The sequence below is a fragment of the Metarhizium brunneum genome, chromosome 6, assembly GCF_013426205.1.
Source record: "Metarhizium brunneum chromosome 6, complete sequence".
NCBI classification, from domain to species: Eukaryota; Fungi; Ascomycota; class Sordariomycetes; order Hypocreales; family Clavicipitaceae; genus Metarhizium; species Metarhizium brunneum.
Window position 1 is genome coordinate 3,324,945 of NC_089427.1, and position 10,668 is coordinate 3,335,612.

Below are 10,668 nucleotides of genomic sequence, written 5' to 3' on the forward strand. Positions count from 1 at the left end.
GCCTGGTCGAGAGTCGCGCGTGTGCTTCATCCAGTCACGACAATCTACAGCCCATCAGATTAAACCCGCGGACGCAGAATCAAGTATGTCGCGCTGCATGAAGTCGCTGTGTTGGTGCGTGTCGGCGGCAGCTCCTGGTGGAAACTCAGATCAACGACAACAAATTAGGTACCGACACCGGCATGACCGGGCCTCCCTCGGAGTCCCTCCGCATTTCATCCGGCAGACTCACTACAACGCCATTTTACCTATTGCCACAAGCACGAGAGCCCACGGCGTGCTAGGCGACACAGAGATGGTATTTCAAGTCGACGACAGAATTAGACCCTACATTTTCGGTACCACACACGCTGCTGGCCCATGCATCCGCTTCCCGGGCGGCATCACCTTATCACCACCAGCAACCTCACAAAACACCAACAATATCCTCGTCCCTCAGGTCCAAAACCAACATATGCCCCGGCGCGTGCCCCAAAACCACACCCTCCAGCCCCGCCGTCACAACCGCCTCCAGCGGCGAGACACCGCAGCCCCAAAACACCGGAACCTCGCCCTCGCCATCGCCGCCGCCCCTCAAGACCGGCGCATCCCCCCATTCCGGCTCCCCGATATCCCCGATGCCCAACCTCGCAACCGCGTCCCACCCCCAATCAAGCGGCTCCCCGTGCGTGATCCCAAACCTCCCCGTCAGCTCCCTCACCCTCCCTACATCGCTCACCTTGTACATCCTCATCGAAACAACGTACGTGCCCCCCACAAACACACCCGCCGGACACAACGGCACCGTGGTCCTGTACATGGCCACATTCCTGCCCAGCAGTACATGCTGGGGCGGCAGCCCGGCCCTGATCAGTTCGCTCTCGAAACTATACGAACAGCCAATGAGGAAAGCAACGTGGTCGTCTGTCCAGTAGTCCTTGACGTCTGTGACATGGGACGCGACGAGCTCGGAGTCCTTGTAGACCATGTAGCGTGGGATGTCTGTTCGTAGATCGCACCCTGTCGAGACCATGTCTTTGTCTTCAAGGCCCCTGATGCATGATTTGATGGAGGAGAAGGAGCCTGTGGTCGTGGACTCTGCGATCAGAGGGCAAGGGACTGGGTTTCGTCCACACAGCGCGCGGAAATCATTGGCGTAGCGAGATGGTAGAACAATCATGTTTGATTGAATGTATCCCCGCGATATCCCCGCTGTTGGACCTGTGTGCTCGTTTTCCCGTGCCGCTAGACGAGCATCTAAACCGGTGAATAATTCTGAGCCTAGCATCTTGAGAATGGCCATGTTGGCAGCTCAAGCTGAACACAGGGAAACTGTTTTATTCCAAACAAGTATTTCTCCGATGCCACTTTTTTATTGTATTTATATTGCGAAAAACCAAGTTGTGCTTTGGCAATGTTCAATCATCGACGCCGAGTGGCTTATGCTGCAGCGGACTTCCGCTTCCGCTCCCCACCGCACATGCCGTCGACGCTACACTAGTCTCCCAGGCCCTCGTCAAAGGTACATATGGAATAGTATAAAAGCCGCCTGGGAAGCTAAGGCAATAATAAAATTGGGTATTGGTATCGACCTTGAGGAGCTACTTATACAACGCCCAGCCAGATGCTTTTGACCACCCCCTACTTCCCAACAAGCCAACAAGTGCTGTCCCATAGACTGAATAACACTGGAAACCTAACCCAAGTATAAGGCTCATTCATTCAAGACCCCCAAAACGGACTTCTATTAGTAATCAAACGTCATTATTATTCACTCCATCGCGATGATCGATCCAAAGTGCGTCTCACATAAGATCGCAATGCTCGTCTGGCATCTATGGCCCAGCGCTTGACACGGTCCGTCACCCAGTCGGACTTGATATTGCTATTGGGTGGTTGTGTGCGATTATCAATAGTATTGAGATTGGTCTCGGAACCTTTCAGTGTCATATTGACTGAAATGTGACTGTCACTCTGCTCCAACTCCGGAATCTTCTTGCATTTTTTAGGAGGTTTAGCTGTAAATGACTCAGCAATGCGTAATCGAAACATGGACATCTTTTTGCGCAAGCCATTCTCCTGCACAGGACTCCTGCCCGAACTGCAGCTTGGTCTCTGAACGAGGGTGTCTTTGTTTGAAGAAGATAGAGACCCTTTCTTGTCTGTATTGTCCTCTGATGAGGGCGGGTAGGGTATACTGAAGGGATCAGATGGCTGGGGCGACTTGTATCCTGTGCTGCTTTGGCTATGCCGAGTCTCGAACGTAGACTGAACACACCCCTCAGACTGAGCATTGCCTCGGGCATTGTCTTCATTTGCAAAGCGCTGCCCAGCTTTCGTTCCGCTGCTCGAGTACAAGGCCAAATCCGCCAACGAATTGCACTGCTTTAACCGATTGACCCTCGTGAAAGGTTCACCTGTGGCTTGCCGGCCTTGGCCAAGTTGGCTTCGTGAAAGCTTGAGTTTTAGTTTCGGCTTTGCTTGTGCAGTTGATTGTTGTGACACCCCCTGCATGTCTCCTTTGATATGGGCACAATTGATGTTGCCCATGCCACTAACCGGAGAATATGATGGCTTGATTCGAACTTTGAACTTGGAGGGACTGCTATGCTTGCCTGATTGTGGTGGTTGTTTCAACCCAGTTGGTACTGGCTCGGCTAAGTGGATTTCATCGTCCTCTCGAACCATGTCATGTAGCCTAGAACAGTCACATAGCGGTTGTTCATCTAGCTGGCCATCCCATTTCCGTAAAGGGTGCTGATTATGACTTCCCTCGCTTGGCATTCCTGGGGGCAATGGTGGAAGAGCTTTCATCAGCTGCGGGATACTGTTTTTTACCTTGAGTCCACGAGCAGGAGAGATTGGCTCTGGCGATAGGATGTCCAGTTCTTGCTCATGCACAGGCCCATCTTCGATATGCCCAGATTTATCATTCAACTCGGCAGTATTGATTCTCACAGCTGCTACATTGCGACGATGTCTCTGGTTGCCGAGTTTGTGATTTGAAGATGCAACACTGTCAGTATCACTCTCATCTGAAAGTTTCTGGGCAGAAATGTCCGCCGTTTTGAAGCACGGAGATTTGCCCAGCAAGTCAAATGAAGAGAATATGGACGCAAAATCAGGCAAGGTTGGATCAAGGGCACATCGTGCAACGCGTGATCCCTGTTGAGTACCTAGTGTATTTGGATGGCATTCAGAGTTTGGCTTGGCTTCCACCGCTCTCAAAGACTGGCCCGATTTGGAAAGTCTTGCCATATTGACGCTCATGTTGTGCTCATCGCTTTGAAGCAGGCTTTCAGCACTCTTTGATGCTTCAGGGTCTGCAGGCGCAGACTGAGATAATCGCCTGGCAGCGATGAGATTACTGAGGTCGGTGTCGTCGGCGTCACTAGATCTTGTCGTTTCTTCTTCCAGCTTTGGGCCTGACTTTAGCTCCTCTTGATTCCCTGTGCTGTACTCCAGACTTGAGCGGGAATGGGGAGTAAGGGTGTCGACGGCGGCATCTTGGTGATCAGGTCCGTCAGGCTTTGGTTTCACTGCAAACTCATCATAATTCCGACCCCCGCCATCCTGAATGTGGGGAGATTCAATCGAAATTTGGCTCTTGATGTCATGGTGAGATGCAGTCGGTCTATCAAAGTCCTCGCTGTAGTCATAGTAGAACGAACCGGCCAACTGTGGTGGCTGTCTTGAGCCCTTTGCAGTGCTAGGTCTCCGATACATGTCAACAATAGATGTTAGACTAGGGGATCTTCCGCACCGATCAACAGGCATTCTCGCATGCCTCTCAAATCGTCCATATCTGCTTGCGCCAGATTGCGAGGAGCCGGGGGTTCGAGCCCTGTGAGACACGGGTCCCGAGTAGTACGGCCCCGGGGATGCTCTTGAGGGCAACGATGCCGTGGATCGATTGAAGTCCGGCCGAAGAGACAGAGGAGGTGGCCTTCGAGCCCAGTTGTTATATGTTGACTTGTAAGACCCATGAACGGTTCTCTGTAGGCATCATTAGTTTCCATCCCCCGTTTCGTGCCAAGATAGGTCAGCTGTACCTGTGAAACACGATCAAGTTCAATCATTCGACTGTAATCAATACACCCGTTTTCTGCTAATGCAGGAGACGCAGGTCGCACCCCTGGCCTCTTGAGCCGTGTTGGATATGGAAATGGTGAACGTGGCCGTTGCAGTCCACTTCGGCTGGATTGACTCTGCAAAGTCCCCGAAGATTTCTGGGATGGAAGCTGACGAGAGCTATTCGTTGTGATGGAGTAAGATCGATGACTGATGTCATCAAACATTGGAGAACCTGGCGTCATGTAGAATGCTTGATTGTCATACCCATAGAGCGAAATGATCTCAGATGTGGTGTCTCTATAAGAGCGAAAATGTCTGTGGTCATCGGCGTAGTAGAAGTTCTCACCCTTTCTGGGTGTGTACTTGGGAGGAGTTATCCCCTCAAGCATGTCTGGCCTTGCCCTGGGATGCTGATGATAAGCTGCAGGAGTCACCGATGGTTGAATGGAGAAGACGCTAATATCTCCCGTTTCGGTGGTTGTCTTCAACATGCTTGTGAGCGGCCCCGGGGACGGGGGCAATATCGAATTAAGACTGGCATTCCGTAGTGCACGTCTTTGATGAGGTTTTTGTCCCCTTGGAACGCTTGTCGATGGGGGAAGATGGGAACCGTAGGAAGTGTAAGTGCTATGAAGTGAGCCGTTGCTGGCGGTCTTAAAACGAGACTTGGAAACATCCATGGTAATTTCATGTAAGGCCGCGGCCTGCTAATACATAGAACTGGGCGAAGATATAACGATAGACTGAAATGAATACGGCAATGAGACAAATCTGAACAAAAAGGAGATGATTGGGGCCACGGCAAGATGTGAATTGGTTGGCAGTTTCGAGGACCAAATACTGGCTTGCAGTGAGACGTCACAGTTGGATGTTGGTAGACATGGTCGTCCAAAAAACGTGGTAATGGGAGAATGAAAGACAAATGGAGACGAAGTTGCTACGGGCTTGATGTAGAGGCAGCCCGAATCTTAGCTCGTTAAACCGAGCAGCTGTGACAAGAGATGAGCGAAGCGAGAAGTCGCTACACATCGTCAACCTCGCATGATATCATCGAGTCGGCAACAGCGCGTGGCGGGCGTTGGCAGTGCTTGGTGGCCATGCATTCACAAGACCGATACCCTTCCTGCTTTGACAGGGTTGCCATACCGACGGCATGATGAAGAGATGGCAGAAATCTCGATCGGTCGTCCGGGACATGGTTTCTCGGGCGATGTGAACCGAGTCGCTTTTTCTGAAGAATTTACGCCTCACTTGCAGGAGCATTCAGGGCGAAGTCTGTACGGAGCAGGCTTGAGGTTAGCCAAGGAAGGAGCTCCAGGCAGGAAGTTGAGGAAGGAGGTCCATATGTGCACGCCTATCTACCGCCTGCTTCATCTGCGGTCGAAGTTGGCAGGAGCGACACCGAACCCTGACAGCTGCGTCTCGATAATATCTGCATCTACTCGTGAACATTGAACAGTTGAGGCTCAAATGTTTCGTCATCAGTCCGCTTCTGGCGGTCGTAGGTGCATCCATTCGCTCTTCCTTGGACGGTACGGAAAGGTATGTGCTAACATCTCAGGGCGCAGAAAGCTACACGGCGCGATGGGTAGATACAGTACTGTGATGGCGAAATACCCACCTTCTGGTTGAGCCGTACGGACCGACTTTCGAACGAATCCCAGAGTTGTCGCAGCGAGCTCTATTTCTGGGCCCGATCACAATCGGAGCATGCCTTGATGTCTCTCGCAGATGCAATCAACCATTGCTCACCGGTGCTCTATGCATCGTGGACGAAGCGAGCGCCTAACTGATTCAAATTACGAATTAGGCCCTTGCCGAGGTCATCTGACACAAGACAGGGAGGTGGTCGAGACAACAGCAATTTTCCATGCCCCCAGCGTGACAGCAAGGCCCCCCCCCGTGATATTGTTTTCTTGCACAGGGCCGGAATGCAGCATTCCTTTTCGTCTTTGGACAATGAAAATGGCAGCCTGTGCTGTGCTGTATGTACGCCATTCTCTGCTACTCAGAGTGTAAGGCCTGGGTCTCACTATAGCGACCAGCACCCACAACACTCCGCACGTCGTACTCCGTACGTACAAAGAGATGCATCAAGAATGCTCCATAATGCTGACTCAAAGCAGAACCTACCAGTCATGCCACGCATTCGCAAGTGAGTGGGCGAAACAAACTCCAACTACCGAACACTGGTCTGTGCTTCGCCTCTCACAAACCGGACAAGGGACATGCCAACGGGCATCTGGGCACTGGGGCTTTAACACATGGATTTGAGCGTCCTGACTAGCTCACGTGCTGTTCTGCTCAAGGCAGAAAGAAATACTACCCAAAACAGACGGATAGAAATTGACATGTCTCATGCTCATGTTTGTTGTCTTGAGGCAAAGAAAAAAACATTTTCCCTTAGTTTAATTACACCCCATGATTTGCCCTGCTGGTCTCCGGCCGCATCCGCTTTCAACTCGTCCTAGCCTAGTGTACATACATAAGTAGTAGTAATAATACCTGACATATGCCATTAATCTGTACGGTACTACAGTGTAGTACTTCCTGTCGAATACTTCGTACAATAAACTAGTACTACTAACCTTGGCCCACACGATGGGATGGAGACTGGCGAAACATGTATTCTACTATTGTTCCGATGCATCCCTGTCCATGACTAGAGTGATCTTCCTGCCGGCCGGCCAGTCGGACGAGTTCATGTCCTCGGGGCATATGTACATACATGTGCCTCTCTCTTTCAACCTCCTGGATGCCAGCCAGTTCGATTCATGTCTAGTCTGGATGCACTTAATTATTGTCCCTCTCCTTTCCTTTCATAGGGCCAGAATGTGGCCGGCTTCTGGGGGGGTTGGCGTGCCTCTCAATAGGCATCGCTCGTTGCTCATTTGTGCGTTGGTTTTTTCTGAACTCATTGTCCCTCCCCTCTCAAGTTGACGGAGACATGGTGGTTGAACTCTAGCGCCTCAAGGGGAGATCCAACAAAGCCGGGCCTGCGTTTGGCTGCTCGGAGGTTCGCAGATCCACCTCGTCCTAGCCGCCCACATGTTGAAGAAGCTTGGTGCCTTTCTAGCCTTTTAGTCAGGGGAATGTGGTGGGTCCTCGGCACAATGGTAGGCATTTCGGCTGTCCTTGGGGACCAGTGGACACAGCAGGGTCCTGTCTGGTTGCTTGTCAACCCCTCTTGTGGCCCCCACGGCCCCCGTCACCCCGTCACCCTGGCCCCCTGTCCCCCTGTCAGTCAATCCCTACCCAAATTCAATGTTTGGTCACTTCACCTTCTCCTGCTCCATTAAGCACCGAGTCGACCAGTGATATGGACATGGCATGTGCCTGTAAGCCGCTCTTGGTTTGGTGTGCATCTTCTCCTCTATTTCCCCTGCTTCTCGACGGCTTTCCCCCGCTGTTCTTTGACTCGAGCCCTCGATTGTGGTAACCGACAGCCATTGTACTATTATTCCAATATTGCCTTGCCGTCTTCCTCCATTCCTCCATCCGTCTTCTCTCTTGCTTAAACCTCTCGCCACATTCATTCTACACTTGTTTCTCTCGGGTAACATATCCTGAGTCCTGACCATCGTACGCCTTGCGCATTACTTGCCAAGCTCGAATCTTTCTACCCAGACACAATCATCTCCACTTCAAGCCAGAGTGCGAATAAGACCAATGGCATCCAAACCCGAGTTACGCCTCACCACAACCATGCCGGCAGCCAACTCCGATCTCGAGGCCAAGCAACCCCGGAGCGCACTGCGCAGCCCTCGCTTCCGCGAAGATTTCGATGCGCCCTTCTCAGAGGCCCTCCTAAACGCATCAACAATGACACTCGCCACCGAGAGCGACAAGTCGCCGCTCTCTCAGCACCCCAGCGACATCTCAATCACTAAGCCGGCTCACTCGCCCCGCCCCACGCAATCACGCGAAGATAGCTGGTCATCCACAAACTCTAGCCGAAGCGCGAGCAGCTCGAGCTCCGGCGTGAATGACAGGTTAAGAGAATGGGCTCGGAAGTCGTTCTTGGGGCTGAGGCGCTCGGACGACGGGGAATCCTCGCGGCCATCATGATCTGTTACAAATGCAAAGTAAAAAAAAAGACAACACCAAAAAGCAACGACACCGCAGCTATGCTTTTATCCCGAAAGAGATTCATGACGAATTATGAGCGCTACGCCCACGACTATTCATGTCTTTAGAATATGTGACCCTCCTCGAGGCAGTTCGCAACTAAAGAGAGAAAAAAGGCAGGGAGGACATCTATGACTGACACAGCCATGTTCCCCCCTTTACTAAAAGGTGTTTTGATGGACGATTTACCATGTATATAATTTTATATACCTATCTACTACGGCGACACAGCCGCTTTTTTAATGATGCACAGTATTTGTTCCATGTCGGGCCAAGTTAAATAATAATACGTACTCGTGGCTAGAATACGCCTCCGCCAATGATGAATATCCTCTGCTCTTCCTTCTTGGCCCACTGAATAATCTTGTTCGCGCCCTGAGTCATGGCCGCGCGAGACAAGTTTGGTCCCCCGATGCAATAAAATTCAAAGACGGGCGTGATCCACGCCAGACAAGTCGCCTCCTCGCTCGAGCAGTGCAGAACCTTAAGATGCGCGTGTTTAGCGTGCACAGAGGCATGTAGCTCGTGGTATAGCGACAGTAGCCTTCGTCTCTCGACGACATGGGCGAACAAGGGTTGTAGCGACGACATGCAAAACTGCACGTTTGCCCGAGATTTGTACAGGAAGTGGCTGACTTGGCTTCCGGGCGCAACTTGCGACACGGCAGGTCGGCCGGCGCGCGCTGCCTTGCGAATGGTGGCTAGGCTGCCGCTTTTCGCCAAGGCCTGCGCAACGTCATCGCGCATTTGCTTGAGGCTGAAGAAACTCTCCTTGTCTGCGCTTATGAGGATCATGGCTATCTCTTCGCTGGGCGTCTGCACATTTGTTGGACTGCCTGGCGGTTGCACTTCCGGCGAGTCTTCGAAGAAGCTGACGTACATGTACAAATAGCCCTTGTTGTTGAATGCAGGTAGACAGATGGGAATCCAGTTCTCGCCGCCGCCGCCCTTGATGCCGTCTGATTCGAAGAGCATGTTGAAGATGAGCCGCAGGTCACTGGGGTGGAGAGAATGCCGCCGCGGCCGCACGACACTCACGAGTTTCCCGCCAGCGACGATGAGCCCGTAGAGCAGCTTATCGGTTCGTAGCTTCAAAAAAGTATTGTTGATGGCGTGGCGCTCAGACTTGCGCAGCTTCAAACACTCTAATGAGCCTAGGAGGGTCGATGCAGAGCCAAGGGTGAATGTGTCTGCCAAGGAGGATAGTAAGGACTCTGTGCCTTGGAGTGGTTTGCGCAAGTCGGACGATGGTCGGTTGACGAATATATTCTTTAGCGTGGGTAGTGTCAGCGTTGACAGAATCTGCATGTATAACGCCTCGAGCTGGGACCGAAGTTGCGCATCACTCTCGCCGAGCTTGCTTATAGCCACGAGATGAAGAGGGCCTTGGGTTAATACCACGAATCTGGTGCTGCCCGCTGTGAAGCCTTGCAAAGGGTTCTTGGCTCCTTCGTAGAATGATATGATTGTCTGAATAACTCCGATGGACGAGTTGATGAGGTCGAGGTCTCCGTGACGGCTCCAAATGGGTTTTCCGGCAGATGACAGGATCATGTAATGCTTAAGTTTTGACTTCCACATTAATACTCGCTCTTCGTCTTTGACATTCTCGTCCTCTTGGGATGGAATGGGCTGGAATTCATCCTCGAAACCGGCAAGTCCATCCTGAGCCCCTGAAAGATGTCGTTGGAATGGCTGGACTGTAGCAGACTGGGCTTGGAGCAAATTCCACGCTGGAGTGCGCTTGTGAAAGTCGGAAACCATTAAGCTTGCAATGTCCCCAGCTGGCCGCATGGTCGGCGCAAAGCTCATCATGCTTGCAGCGTCATCAGGCCCTTCCCCACCAGATAGGCTGGCTTTGTATCCTGGTGAATCATAACCACTGCCCACGGGGGTGGAAACTGACCTGTTCCCGGGCGTTGAGAATGTTCCCCGGGTTCCGTCCGGAAAGGAAAGCGTCTGGATGTCCACAGACGTCAACGCCGTGGTAGGCTGGGCCTGCAAGCCTCTCGATTCCGCAGTGGTAGCTACAGCTTTGCGAGGGGGTAACGGGGGAGGCTGCTCCTCCTCTTCGGTGGGAGGTTTAGTCTCTCTGCCCATGATACTGCCGCGGATGGTAGTTGTCGCATCTCAAAGGGGAGGTCACGGGGCGGGTTGAGTGATGTCGACACGGCTTACACTACAACGGGTAACTAAAGCGCCCGAAAAATGGTGGTAAACTGTCGAATAGACCAGGACATGGTTGTTTTTGGCTTTGGGAGCCGACGACAGTGAGGATGAGGACGGGGTCGAGGCCGAAGGCGTGGATGAAATGAACATGTGCGGTCACGTCTGCCTGAGGGGCTGTGACGTCTTGACATGTCTTGTAGCAGCAGCTGGCTCGTGGCTCGAGGTGGCCTTGCGCCAATGGGCAACCCTGTGGCTTCTACCAGGTTAGCAACAAACCAATCACAGACGTTCCAGCCACGCGACCCCTGCGCGTCGACC

At 52.3% G+C, this 10,668-nt stretch overlaps 4 protein-coding genes across 4 annotated transcripts; 1 reads left to right on the forward strand and 3 right to left on the reverse strand.

Moving 5' to 3' along the window:
- Positions 1-406: 406 nt before the first annotated feature.
- On the reverse strand, positions 407-1,282 carry G6M90_00g103430 (uncharacterized protein; the record flags this gene model as incomplete). Its single annotated transcript, XM_014690519.1, has 1 exon — positions 407-1,282. The coding sequence occupies one exon, from the start codon at positions 1,280-1,282 to the stop codon at positions 407-409; it is 876 nt and encodes a 291-aa protein (XP_014546005.1).
- A 464-nt stretch (positions 1,283-1,746) lies between these two features.
- G6M90_00g103440 (uncharacterized protein) lies at positions 1,747-4,544 on the reverse strand (the record flags this gene model as incomplete). Its single annotated transcript, XM_014690518.2, has 2 exons — positions 1,747-3,975; positions 4,032-4,544. The coding sequence occupies 2 exons, from the start codon at positions 4,542-4,544 to the stop codon at positions 1,747-1,749; spliced, it is 2,742 nt and encodes a 913-aa protein (XP_014546004.2).
- Positions 4,545-7,758: 3,214 nt separating this feature from the next.
- On the forward strand, positions 7,759-8,121 carry G6M90_00g103450 (uncharacterized protein; the record flags this gene model as incomplete). The annotated part of the gene is made up of 1 exon (XM_014690517.1): positions 7,759-8,121. One exon carries the CDS (start codon positions 7,759-7,761, stop codon positions 8,119-8,121), a length of 363 nt encoding a protein of 120 aa, XP_014546003.1.
- A 360-nt stretch (positions 8,122-8,481) lies between these two features.
- MON1 (Vacuolar fusion protein MON1) lies at positions 8,482-10,281 on the reverse strand (the record flags this gene model as incomplete). The annotated part of the gene is made up of 1 exon (XM_014690516.1): positions 8,482-10,281. One exon carries the CDS (start codon positions 10,279-10,281, stop codon positions 8,482-8,484), a length of 1,800 nt encoding a protein of 599 aa, XP_014546002.1.
- Positions 10,282-10,668: the final 387 nt, after the last annotated feature.